Source organism: Rhyacophila brunnea, unplaced genomic scaffold (assembly GCF_057557595.1).
Source record: "Rhyacophila brunnea isolate RB1 unplaced genomic scaffold, BYU_Rbru_1.0 scaffold_9, whole genome shotgun sequence".
Classification (NCBI taxonomy): domain Eukaryota; kingdom Metazoa; phylum Arthropoda; class Insecta; order Trichoptera; family Rhyacophilidae; genus Rhyacophila; species Rhyacophila brunnea.
Window position 1 is genome coordinate 33,300,505 of NW_028233361.1, and position 26,681 is coordinate 33,327,185.

The 26,681-nt window shown below is 33.4% G+C and overlaps 1 protein-coding gene across 1 annotated transcript in view; it reads left to right on the forward strand.

Moving 5' to 3' along the window:
- LOC147063539 (GTP-binding protein Rhes) overlaps positions 1-20,390 on the forward strand; it is a 110,226-nt gene extending 89,836 nt beyond the window's left edge. Inside the window, exons 3-4 of the mRNA XM_085959423.1 lie at positions 10,403-10,589; positions 19,943-20,390. Of these exons, the coding sequence (XP_085815549.1) occupies positions 10,403-10,589; positions 19,943-20,390 (635 nt within the window). The remainder of the gene's footprint in view (positions 1-10,402; positions 10,590-19,942) is intronic.
- Positions 20,391-26,681: the final 6,291 nt, after the last annotated feature.

The following is a 26,681-nucleotide window of genomic DNA, read 5'->3' on the forward strand; positions in this document are numbered from 1 at the left end:
TATTTCGGAAGAAATCCGTAAAAAGTAAAACACTATTATTGGTTTCTAGGGGGTCTGGGGTCCTAGCAACTAAATTATTAATATATACGTGCGTTACTATGGAAATCAATATGAAATGTCAAAATGGCAATTCAGTATTCTATATTTATTCATTATTTCTATCAAGTACAATTTTTTTGATCGTTTAAGGGGGAGAGGCATGCCAGCAGAGAACCTAGCGGAAAAATACGAAGCTTGCAATTTGAGATTTTTTTTTGATAATTTACAATTTCAACTGTATTCATTAATAAATATGTATCTGAAAACATTAAAAAGATTTTTTAATTTTTTTTGAATTTAAAGATAAACTTACAATTGTAAAAAAAATGTAATAAAATGTGAATTCGTTGCGGGGTTACATCTTATTATTGCATTATATTTTATGTTCATATTTATTATTAAAATTTAGTTTATTAAGTTTTAGATTTTTGGTCGTTTAGTTTGACTAATTCATTGTTTTAATATTTTTTATATTTATTTTAAAAAACATTGACTTTTATAAAAATATAAATGTGTATAACTTGAAATCCTTTTTATTTATATCAAATAGAGCGTCAATATTGGGACTATGCTTAAAATAAAATTTGATAAAAATAAAAAGGATTTCAAGTTATACACATTTATATTTTTTATAAAAATCGATGTTTTTTAAAATAAATATAAAAAATATTAAAACGATGAATTTTCCAAAAATTTAAACAACAGAAAATCTAAAACTTAATAAACTAAATTTTAATAATGAATATGACCATAAAATATAATGCAATAATAAGATGTGACCCTGCAACGAATTCACATTTTATTACATTTTTTTACAATTGTAATTTTATCTTTAAATTAAAAAAAATCTTTGAAATGTTTTCAGATACATATTAATTAATTAATACAGTTGAAATTGTAAATTATCAAAAAAAAATCTCAAATTGCAAGCTTCGTATTTTTCCGCTAGGTTCTCTGCTGGCATGCCTCTCCCCCTTAAGCTAGTCAAGTCAAGTTTATATGATTCAACAGAAAATTTAAAAAATTTGTATATAAAAAGTTCTTTTTATCTTGTAATTTTGAAAGATGAATTTAATTTGTGAAGTTACTGTATGTATGTCACGCTATTAGAAATAAAAATAAATAAATATAAAAAACGTAAGCTTCCATTAAAGAAGATCTATTAACCGTACTTTAATTCACCCTCCATGTTCGGCGTAAACACATTTTTATTTAGGATCCTTTTTACTAGATCCAGCCCGTAAATGCGAGGTCGTAGGAAAAAAGACTACCTTCTGGCAGTGTATTTCTGTTTGCCCGATCTTTGGAGTGCACTTTTCAAGGTCCTCATTTTCGTCAAGACCTCTCGCTCTACGTGAAAGTGGTCAGGTGGCGCAAGACAGCCCTCTCATTTCACGTCTAATATAGGAGGAAAATAATTTAACCATAGTTTGAATAACTGCAGGTGAGTTGGAGAATACACAAATAGGTTTTTTTTCATTAACTCTGCAATCTGGTGTGCATTTTGGTCTGTACTTGACGATGTTTATTATTATACATAATATTATATCAGTGGCGACGAGTGGAGTTATGCTGTTGAGATGGACACTAATGTTTGTCAGTCATACATAAAATAATAATAAAATAAATAAATAAAAAGCCTTTTTATATCTTACAAATAAAAGTAAATGACCGTTAAATGACTATATCTAATGATTATATATATAACTTATGAATATAACTATTATATATATATATATATATACATATCTATCTATGGTTGTATTATTTACTTATTTTCTAGCTTATATAATATTAATTATTATTTTTTTTTAATATTTTTGTATAATACATTTATATATATTAAGATTTTTTATTTTTGTAAATAATACTATTAGATAATGTTTATAAATTGAACTATGCTACGAGTATGTAATTAGTTTGTTTGATTTGTAAGAACCCCTCTTCGGGTGAAGGCCTCCTCCAAAGTGTTAATCTATGGCCTCTCTGGTTTCTTTGTCCATACCCGTTTGATTTCGTAGCTAAGTATTCATCTTGTCTGGGTTGGCCTATTTTTGCATTTAGGTCGCCCATTATTATAAAAGTCTTATGTGCTTGGTTAATAACTTTGTTTACATTTGTATAAAAAGTATCAATTTCTTCGTCCTTCGCTATTTCTGCGGATGCGTATACTTGTATGAGAGATAATTACGTTTCCTTGTATTTTTAAATTTAATAGTGCTACTCTATCTGTTATAACTATGAAGTTTTCTATGTTGTTCTTGTGTTTTTATGTTTTAAGAAACCGACGCCCCAGGTGTAAGTCCTATGTGACATAGAATATAATTGTCATATTCCTCTATCTTTGTTCCTTGGCGTCTCACTCCAGATATTCCGATTATGTCAGTCATACATATTTGTATTTATTAAGGGCCCACATGTCCAACGAAGGTCAAAATGGAGTTTTTATGGTATTTTCAAAGCATTAGCCTGAAAATTCCTTAAGCGTTGTAGATAATCTATTTATATAATTTTTGAGCCTTATTTTCCTTTATATTTATTTTAAACATTTGATGACTGCATAAAGTATTTTTATTATATAAAATAGTATTTTTTTAAACCTTTCGAGATCTAATGTTTTAGAATATAGTCATATTTCAGTACATCCATGTACAGTGTAGTACATCAAAATTATATAAACAGATTATCTATAACGTTTAATGAATGTTCAGGCTAATACTTTGCATATACCATAAAATCTCAATTTTGACCTACGTTGGGCATGTGGGCCGTTAAGCTAATATAGTACAAAATGTAGATGGAATTGGTTAGTTTATAAAATTCAATTAAACCTTGCGTAAACCAAGTGATAATAGATAACTGTCAAAAAATATTCGTCTATCTATAAAATATCTAAAATTGTACCGCCAAAGCATACATGATTTTGTATATTTTATAGATATAAGAATATTGTTTATCTATTGTGGTTTGGTTCAGCAGGGGAACATAAATTAAAAAATGACCAAAACCGTCTGCAGTTTTTACTATTAATTCAATGAAAAGAAACAAGTAAGAGACTGACAAAGTGTAAACATTTTTTACCGGATCTCCATTATGATGGTTTGGTTTAGAAAGGGATTAATTGAATTTTCAAAACTAACTAGCAGTATCTGCAATTTGTATTCTTAGTTCAATGAAAACAAGTATGACTGACAAAGTTAAGTGTTACTATTTATGTCGGATATTAACAACCTACCAGTACCCTTCGCTTCTGATATATATATATAGTGAATTTGTAGTTACCTATTTTTTATACATCAATTATATGAATTTGGTAGTAGCGATACACAGAGTTTGGTGCAGCTTAGTGATACACAACACGCGGCCCGCCGTATGTGACAAGTGCTTCATTACCAAGTGTTTCATAGACTATAATTGGTAGGGTTGTTATTGTAGTGGAACCATAAACTGAAATTGCGTAGATTGCAATGTTTTCTACTGCGCACGAATTACATACAATAAAATAAAATTATAATTACCGTTATTATTTCCGACTCTCTTATAATATGTTTACCTTCGCTCGGCTTCGCTCATATTTTCTGTCAAAGACTATTGAACTTTACATATATGTGGTACAGGGGCGGCTCTACCTTAAGGTTTCATATGGATCATCCCCACATCCATATCATATTAAAAATACAAATCAGATATTTTTATTATTGGGCATGATATACCTAATCCAATATATGAATAAACGAACTACTTATTCAATTATTTATTTTATTCATCTAAATCTAAACCCTTCGCTAGTTTATTATAGTGATATGTAGTATTTTTATACAAATCAATAATGCAATGATTGTCAATTATGTAATAACATAATGATGATTTTTTTATATAAATAACCATGCTCTTGCTTTTCCGTACAAGATGGTTGGGAGGGCTAGTTAGTAACATAATGATGATTACGCGGTATTAAAATAATTAATTTAATTAAATACGCTCTATTTCACGGTGACACATAATATAAACTTACAAAATAAGAAATCATGTGATTAAGTAAAGACTCAGATAATCCTATTTATTCTGAAAAATTACTCATTTCCCATTAATAATAGCATATTATTATGACAAGCTTGATAAATAATGTATAATAAATGAGAAAGCAGGTAGGTGTGTATATTTAATAATTAATGACTGAACCCCACCACCTAGAAAGTCGTCGAGCCGCTACTGATGTGGTATGTTTATAATAATAAGTAATATAAGAGAAATATATATAGATGTTTATAATAGGAGTAATTCCATATTATGTAAAACCTCTTTATATTATGTTGGTCTCTTTAAAATAACTATTTATTATATTGTATTACTTATATTACTTATTATAATGTATAATGTAGGTGATTTTCACTTCAATATGATCGTTTCGACAATGTGTTAAATGTATATTTTAATACCTAATCTCACATTCATAATATTTATATACCTAGGTCTATTATTGAAGAAACAATGACAATTATAGATACTTACTGGTATTCATTTCCACCATAAATTTATTTTACTGCCGATACTGTACTTAAAATTTGAATTGGTGATTCATTCATGTTTCTCGATTTGGACTGTATATGCAAAGATTAATAGAGAGGCGAAATCGAGTGGAGTTTGAACCTTATCAATGGCCCTAAGGCATACATATTTTAGTAAAGCACCACAGTTTTAATTGCATACGAGATATGCAGAATAATTTAGAATTAAATATGTAATATGCAATATTTAATGGGTCGAATATATCACCAGAAGTAGCAATAAAAACCATTTAGCTTATTTAGTTTATAGGCGCTCTTTAAGTTATTTTATATTCAAGTGTAACATTATAATTATATATAATATTACAGTTAAATAGGACGTAGGTAGTACACAAATTAATGAAATAAAATGTATTGCTCTATTTCATTTCTTTTTTTTGTAGCTAAGTAACTATTTAAAACCTTTCCTTGCAATTAGTCACAAGTACTTCTTTATTATACGTAAATACCGCCTTAAGATGAAGGATAATATGTATTAAAGACATCTAGTGATGGAATTACAAGACGCACAATTAAATACAATTAGCTGAAAAAATACCCTTGTTACAATATAGCTAGAGAAAATAATATAAATTGCTTTATAAAAAATACTTTTCGTAGAGGTATATAATCTAGATCGCCTAAAATAGTCGAATGGCTTAAGAGCCCACATGCCCAACGTAGGTCAAAATTGAGTTTTTATGGTATTTTCAAAGTATTAGCCTGAACATTCCTTAAACGTTGTAGATAATGTATTTTAATAATTTTGAAGCTGTATTATCTTTTATATTTATTTTAAACATTTGATGATTGCATAAAGTATTTTTGTTACATAAAATAGTATTCTTTTAAACTTCTCGATCTAATGTTTTAGAATATAGTCATAGTTCAGTACATCCATGTGCAGTGGTATTAAGATTTTTTAGATATATTAATTTTTAAAAGCATTTATAAAACCATTAGAAAAAATTATGTTAATATTATATAGTGAAATATTTACGATAAAAATTATATTTTATAATCTCTGTTCTCCTAAATTTGACAAGAAGTATGCTATTAAGCTATGTCTTTGACCATTCAAATGTGATAAAACATCCTACGAATAATGATTGTTTTATAATAATTATTGATTTAAAAATAAGGTAGTATTTTTTTTGAAATACGCCATTTTTATTGGCATTTCCCGGTGGTTAAGCTACAACATACGGCTGTAGCCATAAATTGACAAACTATAACTGAAGTAGGAAGCATATGCGTGTCTTCTTTTATACATTTTTGGTGATAACATTTTATTTAGTTTATTGACGTCTCTCGTATGAGATCTGGTGTGGGTACAATGTCGAATTACTTCTGACGCCCTTTACATTTGTGTTTATCAAGTTTAGAATATTATGTAAGAAACTGTATCATATTACATGGTTATAGTTTATTAACCCTTATAACTTGCAAAGTTTGGTAAGTATAGTATACATAACAGGACGCTCGTTTTTGGGAGAATTTAAAAATGTGATTAACTTTGAATTAGAATCAAATTTTTATATAACTACGACCTACGTATATTTTTAACTGTATTTATTCAGTAAATTATCTTCAATTACATATTTCCTATTTCAGTTACTTGTCATTCTAGTACGATATCGAATGTGTACAGTATAAATATTTTTTATAAATATACATTGTACCTTAACTACCTAATGTATAAACCTAAAGAATAATAATTAATGTTATATGTAGGTATTTTAATGATATAAGTTTTATCAACTTCTAAATATCTGCTTTATTTTTTTGATGCCATAATATTGTCGCCCCAAAAGCAAAAGAGCACTTGTGACATTTTGACTATTTTGAGTTATAACTGTAATTTTGTTCGTAATTTTCATCTCTACGTTATAGGCAAAATGGCATTAAATTTGTAGAGCTAAATCCACGAAATCACAATTTACGAAAGAGAATAAAGGTCACTTGTATATTTGTAAACTAATTTTCAATTAACGTACAACAAATACGTAACATGTACTTACACGATTTTATCAGTCTATTACTTACAGTGGTTCCAAAAATAATATAAGAAAAAGTTACTATGTGTAATCATTTTAAAATGTGTAAAGGCCTTTGTACAAAAAAAAAGATTTTGTTGCAGAAAAAGGCCCCTTGTGACGAGAATTTTTATAAGATATGAATAATAATTGCATTTGAATCCTTGAGTAATGAGTCACCTGTGCTCTGAATTTCATTGAAAAATATTAATAAAAAACTTTCACACGATTTTTTTAACTAAAAAAACTTAAAATATGTTTTTCTCAAAACTATATTTTTGCACAGGTATCTACTCTTTTACGTTTGGGGTGACGATATTACATACTTACGGTATAAACTTTAATTTTTTATTACATTCAGTTAATTCGTGAGATTATTTTTTTTATAGAAGATTAGATTGAATGTATACATACAGCATAGTAATAATATCATAAAATACATAATATTATATAGGTATTGGTAACTTAATTATTATGATTTTTAAATTTATTGTTATTACAAACTGAATTTCCATGAATAATTGAATAATTTACACACTTAAATTAAGATTGCATTGTGATCGATGACTTGGTAAATTAACAACATTCGGGTAATTTGCAATATCAGTTTACCAAAATAATTGGTTAATCTGTACAAACCCCTAAATGAGAATTTTATCAAAAAAGCCTATTATCCTATTAATAATAATGTCAGAAGCTTTTCAACCGAAAAGGTATTTTACGTTTTTTCAAAATTCGTATCTCAGATATAAAAAGTGATGAATAATGTATGAAGCCTAAAGATTGATTCATTTTGAAAAAAAAATGTAATTTCGTCGCGACAACTTTATGAGTGTTTCTGAAAGTATATAATTCAAAAGACTCTAATAATACTGAGGTGAATTTTGGTAAATTGTTCTCCTGATCTTTGACACAAAAGAAGAATAAAATTAATTCAAACAATAGCCGAGAACACGAAGTTTTTTTCCGTGTCGCAGTAGAATAAACAAATATAAAAAATAATATACCTACCTTTCACAATATTGTATTAGAATAATTATATAATGTTAATGCTAATAACATTTATTATATTATCAGCTGACTATACTTTTCTCAATTTAATATAATAGGACAATCGAGGGCGTAAAGGCAGAAGTCACTTACTCCAAATACACAGTTCTGAGATAATCAATGTTTTGTGTTTTTGGTATTCTTAAAATTAATGTAAAATCTTTATTTTTTGAGTTATTCATTAATTTTATTTTTTTATATGTTCAATAATCTTAAAGCGCGACTTCTGCCAGTCAAGTAGCATTACTTTTTCTACATAATGACATTAATATCTCAATTTAGTCAAAACTTGAGTTAGTGACTTCTGCCTATACGATCACGAAATTATACGGTTATTTCAAAAAATGTTTATTATTTATTTTTCCAAATAAAAATCCATGTCAGAAAATTATACTTCTATCTAAATATTTAGATTACTTGCCTACAATCGACGTTCACTTGACCTTTGAAACTATACAATTATTATCATAGAAAACTATTATATTTTCTCAAATATTATATTATTTACATATAAAAGTCTAAACTAAAAAAAAAAAACAAATGACCGATTATTAGAATAACAATTATGTAGATTCTTTATGTAATTGTAAAAGTTATTAAATTATTTAAAGAACCTTCATTTTAGAAATGTGATTTGAAATCTCAATACGTATTTCTTTTCTTAGTATTGTTCGTTTCCTTATGACTGCGGAAAGTGATCACCCTAAAATGCTGACATCTGATCGACTAATACCTTCCGTCTATCGCTTCTCTCAGGTCAAAGTGAAGACTGCTCCCAATAAGCTCCTTAACAGGTCGTTCTAGCTTGCTGACGCTTTTCTTTTGTAGCGCCGTTCCTGAAAACTACTCAAAATCAATACCTACCCGAACTATATTATATACAAAAATTGTAGAATGCATCTCAGACATATTGTTGAGAGTCGTTACTTTATATAGAGTTTTTGGATGATTGACTGGCTTGACCTATGCTCTGTCCAAGAAACACGAAGTGTTCGCCACCAATACTAAATTTAGAATGAATCAATTGACTTTTACACCCATGTCCTCAGATTCCATGATTCGACAAAAATATTAAAAACACCAAACGTCATTTTTTTGGTAATTGGAACCATCGTTTATAGTCAAAATATGTTGTTGGCTATCAACAAACTGATTTAAATAATTGCGAAAAATAATAATTGTTATATTGATTATATCAGAAATAGATATGTTACTCTGCTCTTGAGAATTAATATTAAGTGCATAGAAAATTTTGAAAAACAACGATACTCATGAAATATCTAATGATATAAAAATATACTTAGTTTTTTTTTTTTTTTAAAGGGGATGATTTCATATTACAACGTTTTTATTAGGTCGTATTCTTATTTGTCCGGTACAAATATTTCAATCGATTTTTAACTAACTTCTCTTTGCAACTTTTAGAATATATCAGAACACGATGCCAATGCATTTTTTAATACTTTTAGCCATTTTTAAGTAGAATTAAATTCATTTTCAGTTAATTCTGTTTTGTATGAAAAGTTATTTTGGAAGAAATCCGTAATCGAATCCATTAGAATTCAGATTTTTTTCATAAATTTATTGAAACTATCTAGATATTAAGTAAAACATATTTGATATATGAAATACAATATGTGTGTACATATATCATATATATATATATATATATATATATATATATGTGTATATATAATGAATGTGCTTACATCGTGCTTTAATAATAACTCAAACGGCATTTTGTTTGCTATATAACTGAGCTATGGACATTGTACATAATATAAAAAGAAACGCAATTTCCGTTCGGAAAAGTAAATTCAAAAAAATACTCAAAGCTTTGTATATACCTACTAGAAGTCAGTCGCAAGCCTTTAACTCAAACTCCAAAACTTTCTTATTATGATATTCTTTACGGTTCAGATATCAATGGAACAAAAACATATTCTCTATAAAATACAATGACATCTTTTGATATTACTTATATTAAAAGAGAAAACGTTGTAGTGTTAACCATTAAATAATCGCATTTTATCGTATGTAAATGTAAAATAACACATTAAATATTCAAGTAAGTAATAAATTACAGATATCCAAACCTTTGAAGTATTTTTACATTGTATGAATGATTATAATTTTTGGATAAAAAATTTCGTATGCTTCACCAAATAAGAAATATGAGAAAAAATATTCGAATTTATTTAATAAAGTCATAGAGAAAATACAAACAGTATTTAAATTCAAGGGAATATTTTTCTTTATTGACGAATATTATGAGTGTAAAATAAAAGATATTTTTTTCCGATCCGATTCCGATCTTAAAAAGAACATAATATGGGCCTCCACTAACTGGAGGTTTATCTTTTTACGAGAAATGGGTGTTATTCACTTGCTCTACCTATTAGGTACATACCTACTCTGACAAAACCAAATTGAATAATAATATGTGTATTTATTTGCCAGACCCTTGATTTGAATCTTGAGCCCACTACATTATACGCCGCTGCGTAAGCCGCTCGACCATCATGGGCGTGGGTTATTTATTTAGTTATACTTAAATACCCAGATTAGGTTATTTAAAAAATATCATTCGGCCACTTGCTAAACCCATTAACTAAACCCTAAACAAATACTGAAAATAAACTATGTCAGATTACACGCGCATTCAATCGTAAGTTATCGCTGTTTATATTATACAGTTACGATAATAATTATAATGTTTTATTTCACCAGGGGATCTATTCGTATTGGTGTTCAGCATGGATAGCAGAGAATCATTCGAAGAGGTAATCAGACTCCGGGAGCAGATATTGGAAACCAAGATGAGTGCAGCAGTTAACAGTGGAAGTAGAATGCACAAGAAACACGTCCCTCGAGTTCCAATGGCCATAGCTGGAAATAAATGTGATAGAGAAATCAGGTTTGCTTATTATTTTAATATCTACGTAAAAATATGTTAGATTTGTACCAGTGGCGTTCGGTCTATAGATGCTCAATATGATAAGGATCCTGAGATCATACTGTGTTCTAAAGTGAAATTGTGTGATAAACTTTACTTAATTATTGTACCTACTTCTTCTAAATATCCTTTATTGTATATTGCTTACGAATTTCACGGGTGGTAGTTTATTGTACATATTGTATATTGCAGAAATATCATTCACAAGTACAAAATACAATTAATACTACTTGCCAAGATTCTTCTTCTTCTTCTTCTTTGGCCATATCCGCTCCTTAGCTGGAACACATGGACACCACACGGCGCCTCGAAGAATCCCTGTCGCTCGCCAGTCTTCTTGCTTCGTTCCAGGTCAAACCAGCATCCCGTAGCTCCGCCGTATATAATCTGTAGATTGTATTTAGCGGCCTTCCAGGTCGCCGGAATCCGGTCGGCTTGAAGAACAGGCTCTTCTGGCATCCGCAGCACGTGGCCGAGCCAGGTCCAACGTCGCCTCCTTACTTTCAGCGTGATGAGAGGCTGCTTGGTGCGTTCTCTTATCTCCTCGTTGTTCCTAAAGTCATACGCACACCCAGTATTCGTCACAAACATCTGTTTTCAAAGCTCAGTATACGGTTTCTTTGAGCCTTTGTAAGGTTTCATGATTCGCTACCGTAAAGCAGCACTGTCAGAATGCAAGCATCGAATAGGCGGCATTTGGTTTTGACCGAGTACAATCGTGAGTCCCAGATATTTCACATCGAGTTGAATGTTGCTCCAGCCATTCCCATTTGGATAGCGAGCTCTCTCTGCAAAATGCCATCTTCCGTGATGTGTACCCCCAGGTACTTGAAGCTGTCGACGCTCTCGATGTTTTGTCCATCGCTAATCAGAGGGAAATCTGGATCAGGACAAGTGCTATTGCACCAGACGTTGGTTTTCTTCGCGTTGATTTTTTAACCAACGCGAAAGGAGTTGTTATGCAACCTGTCGATTGTCTCTTGAATGCCCTCGATTGAGTTGTTGAATAGGACAGCATCATCGGCGTATTTCAGGTCGCATAGCTTCACCGCGGGGGTAACAGGTATGCCTCGGTCGGGTGGTATTGACTTCCGTAGTATGAAATCAAAGAGAATGATAAAAAGAAACGGTGCAAGGACACAACCCTGTCTGACTCCGGTCGTGACCCCGAACTATTCCTTGACAGTGTCTCCAATTCTGACACACCATTCGCTATTCTCGTGCAGGCTTTTGATTATGGCAATGATCGTGGGAGGGATCCCGTATGCTCCCAGTATCATCCAGAGGGAGGGGCGGTGCGCCTGTCGAAAGCTTTCTCATAATCCACAAAGCAGCAAGCCATCGGACTGTTCAGCTCATGGCTCTGCTGGAGAAGACATCAAAGGTTGTGGATTTGGTCTGCAAACGCTCGACCAGGTAGAAACCCGGCTTGGTTTTTCCTGAGGATGTGCATTATTGGGTCCCTTATTCTCATCAAAACGATGTTTGCCAAAATCTTTCCCGGAACACTGAGTAGCGTAATGCCTCGGTAATTATCGCAGCTTCATCTGAGAATCACCTTTTTTAAGAAGTGTGATGATTTCACTGTTCACCCAGTCCCTTGGGCAGCGCTCTTCTTCCCACAACTTTGTCATCAGATGAAATATAGGGTGCACGATTGCACTCAAGCTGTACTTGAGGAATTCAGGATAAATCCCGTCTCCCCCCAGTGCCTTTACTTGAGCCTTTTCACAGCCAATTTTATCTTTGTGTGCTTAGGCGGGCAATCAAAAATGTCGGTCGCTCGGGGAATGTCCAAAAGTAAAGCTTCCGCAGATATATCGAAGGGATCCAAAGAGGGTGGGCGGTTCAGCACTCTGCAGAAATGATTCTTCCAAATCTTCTTAACGCATTCTGCGTCAGACTTTGTTGCTCCACTGGGACCAAAAATGGCTCCGGAAGTCGGTGGTTGCCTGCCGCAGACTTCATGGGTGATTCGGAAGAGTTTCCTGGTGTCATTTCTGCTTGCTGCCTCCTCTGCCGCTTCAATTTGCCGGTTCATAAAATTGCGCTTGTCCAACCGCACGGATCGTTTGACTACCTTGTCTTGGGTCTGGTAGTCAGTCCGGCGGTCCTCGGTTCGGTCGGGGTCTGTCTCTTCGTCTCTCAGAGCTTTCAGCCTGGCTCTTTCACCAATTTCAACCCACGTTTCGTCAGACATTCACTTTGGCTGCTCACTCCTTCTGGTACCAATGACGGTACGAGCCGATGACACAATCGTACTCTTAATGAGGCTCCAGTCCGCCTCAATGAGGTCGGATTCAGATTCGTGCCACTCATAGATACGATCTACACTATCTCATATAGCAGTTTTGAAGTCGATCCGAATTTTTCGGCGTCGGAGCTTCTCAACGTCAATTCGTTCGCGCTTTGGAGGTTTCGCCTGGCGACTGAGTTTTACTCGAATATTTCCAATAAGTAACTCATGATCGCTATGGATATCGGCGCCTCTGTAAGTACGCACGTCAAGAAGTTCCTTTTGGTGCTTCAAGCTGTAGAAGAAGTAGTCAATCTGCGTCCTAGTGCGCCCATCAGGAGACGTCCACGTATATTTGTGAATGTCTTTGTGGGGAAAAACAGTGCCTCCGATTGCGAGATTGTTCAGATTGGCCAGTTCTACGAGCCGCTCACCATTATCGTTGGGGTCACCGAGGCCGTGTCGTCCCATTACCGTGCAGCCAAGCACCGGGTCTGCTCCTACTCTCGCATTATAATCCCCCATTACAATCACGCGGTCTCTTCGGGGGATGGCGGAGACTGCCGCGTGGAGAGAATCGTAAAAAGCATCCTTTATCTGCGGGTCGGCATCCTCAGTGGGGGCGTAGCACTGAAAAACGGTCAAGGAGCTACCAGGCGTCTTAAAGGAGGCACTATCAGTCTCTCCGAGATTGGTTCCCATTTCACGAGGCAACGGGCCGCTCTCTTTGACATCAATACTGCCACTCCCTGGCGATGGTATTGCTCCTGACCTGAGTAGACAATAGAGTAACCCTCAATCAACTTTCTCCCGGCTCCTTTCCAGCGGACTTCGCTCAGCCCTAGGATGTCCACACCGTAGGTGTGCATGATGCGTGTAGCACGCAGGTCCTTTCCGGGGGTACGCAGGGTGCGAACATTATATGTCCCAATGCGCATACTCGAGTTGTTAGAGAGGATTACTCTACCTGTTTCATTGTCCATTTCCATGCAAGGTCGTCGTTTTACAGAGCCGGTTGTCGTCCGAGGCTGATGTGTAGGTATTTTGTTAATCTGTTTCGTTCAAGGAGGCAAGGTGATTAGCCCAGCGCTCCCGAGGCCTGAGCCACGAGGGCCCTGAAGGTCGGCTCGACCAGGTTTTTCTGTCGGGGATTTCCTTTCCTTAGCCAAAAGGGCAGTTTTATGGCGCCGGTCACTCGCCTTTCGCCCCCTGCTGTTAGCTACAGCTTACGCTGCATTGCCCGGAGGTCGCCGCGGGGAGGCCAGCAGATGGGACTTGCTGGCAGTTTGGCATTTCCCAACTTTTGCTATGAACACATCTACTGGCGTCAATGTGTCCACTTGGGGCCGACCAGCCGTTGACCGCCAAGATTCAATTAGTTATAAAACTCTCGTAGATAATATGTAAAAAAAAAAAAGGAAAAATGATAAAAAGTATGTATTTTTTCAACAGCATCACCAAAAGAAAACATTATCATACGCTATCGATTTGTACGAGTACCTATTAGCTGCGTCGCATATGTAAACTTGTCTCGACTACAACAGGTCGAAAGCAAAATTTTAGTTTAAAAAAAAACAACTGGTGTCACACGCAACAGATTTCACCTGAAATGTAGGGCAAGTATGATATCAAAATGTCGCGTTTCGACCGTGTTGACTTATACCTATTTGGTTATAAATCAAAACAGTCAGCAATGTTGCAAATCTTTTAAGTGCTCACAGGCGAAACCATGTCGGGATAGTAATATTACACGGCTAGCTGAAACGAATAAAAAATCAGCATATGCAGTTACGCCAATGCAACGATTTGGTATTACACCAACTACCCATGTTGAGTGAAATTTGTTATATGCGACAAGTAGGTGTTTTCTTTCCACCAAAAATGTTGCACCGACGCTGTATGCGAAAGTACATTAATAGGCCATCCATAGACTGAAACTGCATGTGGTTTTGAACCGTGTGCCATACTAAACTTTCAAAAAGTATATTATAATCATCTGATCGTATCCGTTTATACCATACACTTACACTTACAAACTTAGTGAAAATATATTTTCATTAACAGAAATCATAAGTTTATGGCACACGGTTCTAAACCGCATACGGTTTCAGTCTATGGATGGTCTCTTAGTTAATGTGTTTTGTAAATGGCAACAAAATCACATCGGAAAATTAAATGTTAAGAGTTACGTATGTGTGACCGAGATTAGAATCTTATGGGTTCCAGAGTAAATTCTTTAACATTCTCTTCTACAAATTATTAATACGTCTTTTGTTTTAAGTACCTTTCCTTCTTTTATTCTTGCCTTCATTATTTAAATTTATATTTTAACAGTTTATAAGCGTTTATTAATGGAATTTTAAATACGTTATTATTTTTAATTATAAACTTATTATATATTTAGTATTGAATAAAAATAATATAAAAAATAAAGAATATTTATAAAAGTAATAACAACTTATATTATAATAATCTTCAATGAAAAAAACTTGAAAATTTTAATTTGAATAATAAGAGTCAAAAGTTACAGATAAGATCCTTGTCATAAAAATGAAGTGATTTAAATCAGAATATTTAAATTATTAAACACAAGCGTTTATGAGACGTAAAACATTTATTTGAGACTGTTCTTTTGTTCTTTTGTTCATTTTTGACAAGTTTCAATAACTTTTAAGTCGCTGTATATCTGTGAGAGTTCATCGGAAATGGCACAAGCAAGATTGTTTTGAAGCAATAATGTTACATCTTTTGTTATTACATAACTGCGTTGTTTTGTACGTTTTATTTGAATAAAAAGACGCCCATATACTAAAGATTTCAATGCTTACTTTTTTGCGTATTTGTTTGCATACATATTAATAACAATTGTAAATCTTTTACAAAAGAGAAAATAGTATGATTGCGAGCCACTGCACAGATATGTTGTTGTGGTATGTTTGGCGTGTAGGGCACCGGGGCAAGCCCCATATCCCTTTCATCTGTATGATGGCGTGTGATGGAAGTCTCCTCCCTTGCGGGTTTTTCTGTAATGTCTGCATCATGGCTTGTTGGTTTGAATTAAAATAGTGTTTCTTTTTCTTCTTTCTTCTTTCTTCACTCTTGTCGGCGCTCGTTCGTTTCTATCTATCTTGGTCTGGATCTAGGTCCTTTTGCTGGTTAGTCTTTTCATGAGTTCGTTGGCGATATCGATGGCATTCTTGAGCGCCATCAGCGCTTCATTGATTTGGTCTGGCTCCGAGTTTCTGGTGGTGGTATTCATCCAAGCTGGTCTGAATGTGTTTTGCGGTTCTTCGCGTTGTCTGGGCTGTTGTTGAAATTGCTTGTCGGCATTTGTAAACGCATATCTGGCGTGTTTGGGGTGCCTTGGACATCCTCTGTAGTTGGCCGGGTGTGGGCCACCACAGTTGGCGCATTTGGCGGGATCGGTCGTATTTTTCTTCTTGCAGTCCGAGGTGAGGTGTTCGCCGGCACATCGGACGCACATCGGAGTTGCGTGGCAGCAGGAGGCGGAGTGGGCAAAGCCCTGGCAGCGATGACACTGTCCATCCGCCGTTCTTCTGCGCAACGGCTCCACCTGGATGGATAATCCGAAGATGGAGGTGAGCTTGAAGATATTCTTGGCGTCGCCGCTCTTCTCGACGTCGAGGAGAATCAGCGGGATCTGTTTCTTCTGGCTCCCTTGGGTCATCCTGAAGGCGTTCTTGATCGGGTATCCCAGTGTAATGAGTTCACTGCGAATTTCTTCGGCAGTCGTCTCTTCAGGGATACCTCTGATCACTATCTTTAGCGGTTTTTCCTCATGGAGGTTATATGAATGGTACTCAGTCTTGTCTGCGTCCAGGATCCGTACTGCTAGCCTGTAGGAGTCTGAATCTGGCAGGGTGAGTAGGATTCCTACCTTGATATTTTTTGCATTAGAAATAGTGACACCGGCGTCTTTCAGCTTGGTCATTGTATTCCTAAATACTTTTTTATCGTGTAGGATGATAGGCGGAGTTTTTTTCGATCTGTCTGTTTTTTTATCGTTTGTTGGTTCTGCCGTTTTGAGGCTTGGCATGTCTGGATTTTTAGGTGTCTGTTTTGCTGGTTTTTTTGCAATTTTGAGATCGGGGCTTTCGGTAGCTAGGCGTTTGCTAGCTCTCCTGATCTTTCTTCTTTCTTTTTCTTCGTCTTCTTCTCGATCGAAGCGATCGTTGACGGCTTTTAGTCTTTTATAGTATTCTTCGTCCTCACTCCTCTTGGTCTTGGCAGCGGCTGCATCTGATTTGGCTGCAGCTGCGTATGTTTTTGGTATGTCTTTACTAGTGCTGGGAATTGATGGCACCGCAGGAGTGGTGTCCATCTTTTCGGAGCTGGTCGTGGTTTTGGCGGCGGATGTTGAAGGGCCGCCTGAGGCCGGGGCTTTGGCGGTAGCCTCAGCAGGGGCCTGAGCGGGTTTGTCAGCATCCGTGGTCTGTGATTCATCGTTGAAGTAGTCTGAGTCATCTATGTCTAGGTCCTCATAGTCAGCGTCGTCCTCCGTGTTGGCGTGATCAGAGTTAACTAGTTTGATGGCCTCAATTTCCTCCAAGACTCTCTGCATGTTTGATTTTGGTTTCTTTTTTTTCCCTCTGGCTTATCCTTTTGTTTTTGGAGATCTGGCAGTGACTCGTGAGGCAGGACCCCATAAGCGATGCAGAGAAAGCCGTAGATGTAGGCAAAATCTGCCGCTCTCAGCTTCCTCTTCAGCCCATGGATTTGCGTCAGGTCGGATTTAAAGTTGTCATCAATCGGCGCATGTGAGTCCGGGTTCAGTAACCCGGTAAGCGAGGGGATCTTGCTCATCTTGACTCGCTTATCAAACTACAGCGCAATATCGGTAACAATATCTGAATGTGTCTGCTCTATTCGTCGTTATGAAGGCTTCAGAGAAGTTCTAGTTCGGTCGGCCGTCGATAATTATCTTGAAAAAGACCATCAATGGCGGCAGACATTCACCAGATGTCCTCCAGATCGGCGATGATAACGGCGGTGCAGCATCCAAAAGTGGCGGAGGTGGCGGGATTATTTCAACGAAGGTGACAGCTTCGTATTGAAATCAATCGGTAGTGGAGGCGGAGCAAGATGGCGGCGTTATGGCGTTCGAGAAAGGTGGCGGAACTCGCATCAATGTCCTCTGGATGGGCGATCGTAATGGCGTTGGCATCCAAAGGTGGCGGGCTGGGTCGGCGGAGGTGGCGGAATTATTTCAACGAAGGTGGCGGCTTCGTATTAAAATTAATCGGCGGAGGTGGCGGAGCAAGCTGGCGACGTTGTGACGTTCAAGATAGGTGGCGGAATTCGTATCGAATTTGTTCGAATTATTGTAACGTAATTCGTATCGAATTATTTATATCGAGTTGATTATTACTATCAGAGTATATAATATAATCTCAGTAGTAACTGTATGTAGTAACTGTAGTAACGTATCGGAGCTTAAAGTGACTGTTCGCGGTGAGTGCCAGTCTGCGAATGACTGCACAGATAATGAATGAACCGTGGTGATAAACTTTAAAGTATTTTAAAAATATCATATATTTTAAAAATCAAAATATGCCTAATGATTAGGTATTGTTATGGTTTATGATTGATTCTTGCCTACCTGTCAGTGTATTTTGCTGTATAATTTACTTATATATTTTCTACTAGAAAAATAACCAGGGTACAGTGCCTCTTGTTACATTCTTGTAGATATTTTTTTTATATCATATAAGCAAAGCAAGATACTACCAACTAGCTCTCTCAATACGTTTACGTTCTCTATCTCTCGCTTTACCACGTTTAATATATTTTTTTTCTTTATTCCTATCTCACACAAATTTACATTATATTTTTTCTCTTACTTTATCCATTTTAATGTTTTCGCCTTGTCTCTCTCTATCTCATACGTTTATATGTATATTTTGTCTTACCTTATCACTACATAATTCTATACCCTTTCTCCCTTTTACACGTACAATTGTGCCTATTTTCTCTCATCTTACCCTTTTAAATATTTATTCTCCCCATCTTCTCAAAACGTTGATGTTACCTGTCTCTCGTTCTCTTCCACATAGTTTCGTGATTTTTTCTCTTTCTTTCTTACAGCCTTATGCGTTACGTTACAGATAGATAGACAGATCAATCAAGACAAACATTATAATGTAATTATTGCTATTTAGTTTATTCACGTACTGCATACCTTTTTTATTGTTATATCATTGTATTATGACTGTATTTTAACTTTAGTATTGTTTCAAGACTAATGAGTTAAGATTTTTATCTACATACCTATACATAACGGGATTGGTAAGATTTTTTTGGTACAAGTCGGTTATGGGGAAGCCAGCGGCAAATATATTTTGTAAATAGCCGATATACTGGATTATCTGTTAGGTTGGGTTAATTAGGTTAGGTTAGGTTTTCATTCTTGAATTAATGAATTTTGCCAAAATCGGCTATGACTATTAGCGCAGGTTCATAACCGACTTGTACCGACTTTTTTTGAAAATTGACTGTAAATATTATTTTTTTGCAAGATTCTGTTATTTACAAAGAAATATATCAACTATGTACCTAAAGAAAATATAATTTTTCAGAGATTAAGAAACTTCTACTGAATCGTAAAAACCTGGAATTAAAATTCTATCTGGGATTCTAATTCATAATACTTACCTATAAATAATTGAAAAAATATTATATAACGGCAAAGACGTTCAGTCTAAATGAGATTTAACTTTAAAATATTTAAAATTTGCATGACAAAAATATTAATAAAGTTACGTCCAGGATTATATGAAAAAAAAAATCTATAATTTCTGTTTTTGACCATATAGTATATAAGTAATTTGAAAAGATTTCAATTTGACAATACAAAAAATTGCATTGTTCCTCAATGTGCTTTATGTATTAATAATTCTTCTCCATAAAAGAAAAGTCGTGTTTTGGAACGAACAAACTTATTAATATTCAAAAGCCCATTTTCCGTCAACCCTGACGTATAGAAAAATCATTTTTCTTTATTTTTCTGAAAGTCACAAAGAATAAAAAAAATCTAATGAAGTCATTTTTTAACACACAGAACCGTTCTACCGGAAGAGGCAGCCGCGTATTGCTCGACCCAAGATTCGACGTGCGTCTTTGTTGAGACTTCCGCCAAAAAGAACGTGAGAGTGGATGACCTATTCTACGACCTTTTCATCGTGGCAAACCTTCCCTTAGAGATGGCGCCAAACCACCATAAAAGAGTTAACACGACCTTCGGAAGCCCCTGCACTTTACCTCCGCACGTACCAACGCACCGCTCCAAAATGTGTACTCTCTCTATAAAAAGAAGATTGTCTGATGCATGCGGGGTCGTTGCTCCTAATGTAAGAAGACCTAGCATCAGGACGGATCTGATGATCATGAGGACGAAAACTTGCTCCATGGGTGACGCAGAAGGACCTGGAGGAAGTCCAGGATTTAGTTTAAATAGGTTAGTGAGGAATGGATCTCAGAGTGATGGGCGAACATGCGTGATACAGTGATCAAAGTGATTTATTTAGACAAACTTTGGTAATTATTAATAAAAAAAATATTTATTCATAAAAATTGTATGTAAATATGGGCAAGTTATTTAATTTAATTGTTGATTGAGTAGGTACATACTTAAATATAAAATTATATTATAAAAATTGTGTTCGAATGGGATTTTGTAGAATATTAATTATACATACATAAGGAAAACGGAATGTTAACATTATATTTAAATTTAACAAAATATAAGCATGTATATTTTAATGTCATTTCATCGTATTAGAGTAAAATGGTATAGTGATTTTATATTCCCTTAATAAAACATGAATTTAAAAAAAAAGAAAATACCATAAAATATTATCGTTAAAATTAAATTAAATTAAATTTTAGCAGAGTTATGGATAATTAATTGAATTGATTTACATTGAAAATATCACTCTGTTCAAGTTATGATTACATATTTAAAATTAAAAAAAACAATTTACAAGTATTTAAAATACCTATATCAGTAATTAATACAAGACCACTATACTTACAAGTCCAAATAAAAATATTTCTTCTATATGACAATATGTATGCACATAATATTTTTACTTTTAATATAAACATATATATTTTTAAAACAACCGGCTACTAATCTACTCAAAGCATAGTTTATAAGTAGCATGTATTCAGTTTATCATATTATATTGAGATTTCCAATACAAGATCAATATTGTCAAGATAAATAAAATACATAATATTAAATAATTATAACTCAGGAACATTCTTTGCGCGCAAACAAAATTATTCGCCTAGAATATAATTATCACCGGCCATAATTTATTATTCTTTGTCGTATATATATGACTGTTTTCATGATAGCATTATTATGGATAGTTTGACATTAGCCCAAAACTGATTCGTCTAAATAGTAATTCATACCTAACTTATAACATAGGTACTAAATTTTGGTGTATAATTATTTAGGTATTTAAAATATTATTCTTCTATAGTAGTTGCAAGGGGTTAATAATTTCAAGCATATTATTTCAAATAACATTTTGTATGACTATTTATAAATTCAATTAAATATAAAGAAATTAAATTAAATAAATATCGGAACACATTTTATTAAAAATAAAATGTTTGTAATGTATGCGGCGAGTAAAGGTTGCCACTGACGAGTGCGAAACATTCGCAACGTAACCGCTACTGAAAATACTCCGCTTGCATTTGATGCAAATTTCCTGTTTGATATCACACCAATGCGTTAGTTTCGCAGCAATATGATAAATAATTTTATTTCCACGCCAGATGAAAAATAGTGAATAGTATTAATAATTTACGCTAAATAATCTATAATTTTTACGAATTAATTATGAAAAAAGTTCGTACAATATAGTGTTTTCAGAATTCCTATAATTTTTACCCACTTCACATAAAATGTATTCTATGAAAACTAGACGGCAGCACAGGTTGAAGCCATAATATACTAAATAAATACAAATATCAAAGAGACAGAAAACAGAATGTTCAATATTCAGCTTAATACTACTTGTATTTATACACAATGCAGTCAATTGCATCATCGAAATTCGCAGCGAATGTTTCGTTGAAAATTCGCACGCTAGGCGCACGCCAGTCGCTCAAATTTACTCTTTTCCGTAAGCCAATACAAGCGCCATAGATCGAGCGATGCGAAACATTCGTAAATCAAGCTACTTTTATAATGTGAGCGAAGAATGTTTCTAGACTTTTAATTAAATTGAAACGATTTCATCAAAATAATGTTTGCCATCATTCATAGTATATAACTTTATTAAGTCGATGTTTATCTATTTATCCTTTAAAATATATCAATAAATACATATTATAAAAGCAGAATATATTATAAGTATACTCGTACTTATTATTATATTTTATTATAATATGACATATTTAATACCTGTACCAAATTGTAAGTTGAGCATGTTATTTCAGAAGTATCAATTCATATTATATTAACCACCAATAAATGTGTCGCTCTGACATATTTTTATTATCGACAGCTATCCTCCTATACTCTTACTTGTCTTACTCTATGTGTATAATATTGTAATAATAATGTATACTGTAACATAATGTGAATTGACGTGGTATTACGATACTGAATTTTATTATTCAAACAAGTATTTATTAAGATTTTGTTGCTCTGAAATTGTCTATGACATATTTACCTATTTAAAAAAAAAAGATTTGGGCCCAAGTTGTCATTAAGAGTTTAAAAAAATTCTATTAAGGTTGTTATTAAATGAAGCATTGGCCTTATAATAAAATATTTCAAAACAATACCTATTCTGTTTTTTCTTCTTCAATAAAATCCAAATTTGAAATGTTCAAAATCCAAATAAGCTACCAGGATTATGAAAAACCCTAAAAGACTTAGTTATGTTGCTGAATAGATTAACTTTGCATAATTAATTTAAAAAAAATCGTGTTATTATTTTTGGTCGTTCCCTCATGGCTGAGGATCGTGATCATATTGGATTATTTTATATCTTAGCGAGCAAGACTTTCCTCTACTTTGCACTACCCGGAGATTACCCAAAACCACCAGTTCCCCAAGGTTATCCAGTCCGCGCCGAACACTAAGTCCAAAAAACTTTAGAATGCGTCTCTAAAAGAAATCTTAGAATATTCTCGAGAGCCGTTACTTTATCTGCAGTATCTGGATGATTGACTGATTCATTCAACGCGTTATCCAAGAAATACAAAGCATTCGCCACCAACACATTGTGTATGTATCAATTGCCTTTCGCCCCTTTGCCTTCAGGGTCCATGACCACATGGAGAATATAAATGTTTTCACGAGCAAACTTTTTGTGACAATTGTAATCCCCCGATCCTTCCTCATACCATTTTTTGCAATATGTATAAATACGCCTTCTTATCTTAGCTCCACATCCGCCTTTTCCATTAATGGTCAAACACAGATATACAAATTATTCGCATAACTTATCAAATTCATATATAAATTAATATTAATTATAACTATAGGATTATTGCGTTCATAACCTATAATGGTTCTGGTTTCTTAAAGTTACAAATTTACTTCAACGTCAACTTGTAAGTACGATGTATTAGTTTCGAACTAATCGAGTTTCAAGATTTATTTATAGAATAATTATGTATAGTAAACTTAGTGACAAACTTTTAGATTGTCATCGATATAACACGTATTTATGATCATTAATAGCGATTCAAAACAGTAATTTTTCCCATTAGATAATATTATGTAATAAAATAACAAAGTTGCTTTTTATCTGTTGATATATTATCTTTGGGATACCAACATAGTCAAATTATTTTCTTCCCAATTCCCATTTCAGTTTATTGCAATATAATTAGATAGCTATCTACGGTTAATATACCTACTAGTGGTAATTATTATCTATTTTAATAATATTTTATATGGTAGAACCTACAGGTTACTCATAAGAATGTATTAGTTGTACCCTTGCCAATATTTTTTTCAGGCTGTATATTGAGTTTTAAAAATATACGATGATAAACATATTAGTTATCATCACACACACTAATTCATGTCATCGTATTGGATGTGATCATGAAGAGAGTATTCGCGTAGCTGAGGCATGTGGTCCTGATGCTGCCCAAAAATACGACATCATAATGTTATGTAACTCTCTCTGACACGGTCTCATATCGCAGCGAAGCTACAAGAAGGATCTAACGCTCTCCAGTAAGAGAAGCTAGACTGAGGGAAATGTGGTGACCCTTTCTTACTCGAAACTCTGGTTCTGGATTGTGACACGATGTATTTAATATTTGAATTGCATCATCGGGTATTAAGGCTGGGGTGTAGCAAGTCCAATAAATAAGAACTTGGGTGAGCAACGGTTTATATATATTTCACAAAGGATGATTATAGACAGCGCATAGCACTATTAAAGTAGATTTGTTTGTTAGTCCAATGTCCTCAGCGAGAAGCCGAATAAGAGTCTCCTCCTTACCTACGACATCAGGTGAGCGGCAAGTGACAATATCTTAAAGTGACCTCTTTTCGCTAATCCAACGTTTTCTTCTTTACCTAAAGCAGATAAGTGAGAGGTATCGTGTGCTCTTCTCAGAAACGGGTCACTGTTAGAACATTTTGTCTCGGCAGGTAATCTGTTACATTTTATAATATTATAATTAAATAATATTTACAAAAAGATAAAATAATATTAATATTAGATAAATTGTAGAAACTTATTGGTGAAAAGACTATCATGAGCCAGTTCTGGCCTAATCCCAGAAGGGAGGTTAATTTAGCGGATGTTACGGAATATACGGTAAATTATTTTAGTAACAGCGTTTTTTTATGGGTACGTATTATGTTTACAAATAAGTAAGAAGAGAATAATAAAATTAAATTAAAAAAAATATACAATTGAGTGACTGAAAGTTGTTGGTTAAGTTTACTTAAAATTGTTATACTTTTGAGGTGGTGAATTCATGAATTTGTTTCAGCCTAACTAAAATTAATTCCAAAATGCGGCATGACAATCTGTATCCACATAATGTCGAGATTAATAAAACAAACTGTAAGCTGTAGCGAGCTTTTGTGATGCCTCCCTAAAAAGCTTTGAATTCGAGTATTTATTAAAAAAACAACGCTGCGGTGATAAATGGCGTGCGGACTATGCTGAATATACCCTTCTTAGTTGATGTAAAAAAGCTCAATTGGTATATTTTAGTGTGATGGATTAGTTTTTTTCAATTTTATAAAACACGAATAAACAAAGATAATAATTCAATTATTAAACAGGAGAATAAAATATAAATTATAAGTATCAATCACTCTCATATTTTTTTTATTACTAGTATTACTAGATAAATAGTTGTGATATTTTTTGCTTCTTTTCATGCATATTTTTTTGTTGTATCTAAGTATTTATAAAAACCGCCAGTCATTGAATAATATATTATTTAAATAATTTACAACTGAAAAATTTACAATATAATGTAACATTATATTATTAATAAACCATTTATATTATTCAACGAATAATTCACAAGATTTTAAGAATGTAACATTCCATATATTGAACATACATAATTTGAAAATATCTTAGATATACTCTTTTATGATAAGCATTACATGTAGGATTTACTATTTTAAATTGTGGCAATTAGATAAAAGGCTCGTAGCATAATTGGTTAATGTACTGTGACGCGATACCAGTGGTGGTTATACGGGTTCAATTCCCAAATTCAAATATGATTGTTTCTAGTGGGTATATAACTAAGGTGTTTTAAAGTTAACATTATAATATAATCAGTAATTCATTGTACTTATTTGAAAATAAAATAATATGTTCATAAACTTTTTAAAGTTCTTCAAAAAATCAAAAAGTAATCATATTTTAAATCTTGAATAATAACCTAGATAAATATTTCAAATACTGTATTTAAATACTATATAAAACAACTTATTAAAGCAAGTAGATAAGTATAGAAAAACAAAATTTTGTTTTGCCTGAGGAAAATCTTGAAAAGACAGGATATTCAATTATCATTTCTGTCCTGTTTTAAGTCAATCTTCTAATAATTTTCTAAAAAGACTGAAATTTTCACTTTATTTTTTGTCATCAGTCCAATTGGGAGCAAAACAAGTCCCCAGTTGAACTTATTGTATTATGATATAAATTTAATTTTAAAGGAGTGGCCGTGTTTTACATTAAGAAATCGAGAGAAACGGTGAGCATTTTTAATTAAGCAAAGGGAAATTGTTTTTTGTTTAATTTTAATGGTATATTTGTATACTTTAGGCCGATTCTTGGAAAAACATTATTTGGAAATTACAAAGTAGTATTTACAAAACAGGGACAAGTTAAATGAACTTTTAAATAAAACAGGTGATTTTAATTTTAATGCAAAGAACGTATTACACAGTATTTACTTTTTTTGTTGCATTAATACACACTTTAGGAGATAGACAATTTTGTATTTTTGACATTATGTAGGTATATGGTGTATTAAGTACCTGATTAAATTGTTCACAGAGTAAAGCTGTGCTGTAGTGCTTTTGGTCCCCTGAATAATGTTTTCAAAAATGACCTCCCACTATGTGTAAATTTTTCAACCAGTATATGCTTCCCGCAATCACATATGCGTGTGAAAGATGGACCCTAAGTAAAAGAGAGATCCAGAAACCTAAAGTAACACATCGTGGTTTGGAGAGTTGCATGCTGGGCATAACGCGAAAGGATAATAAAACGGAATGATTGGATAAGAAAACAAGGGTTTGCTATGTAAAAGATTTCGTTAAAACGTCAAAT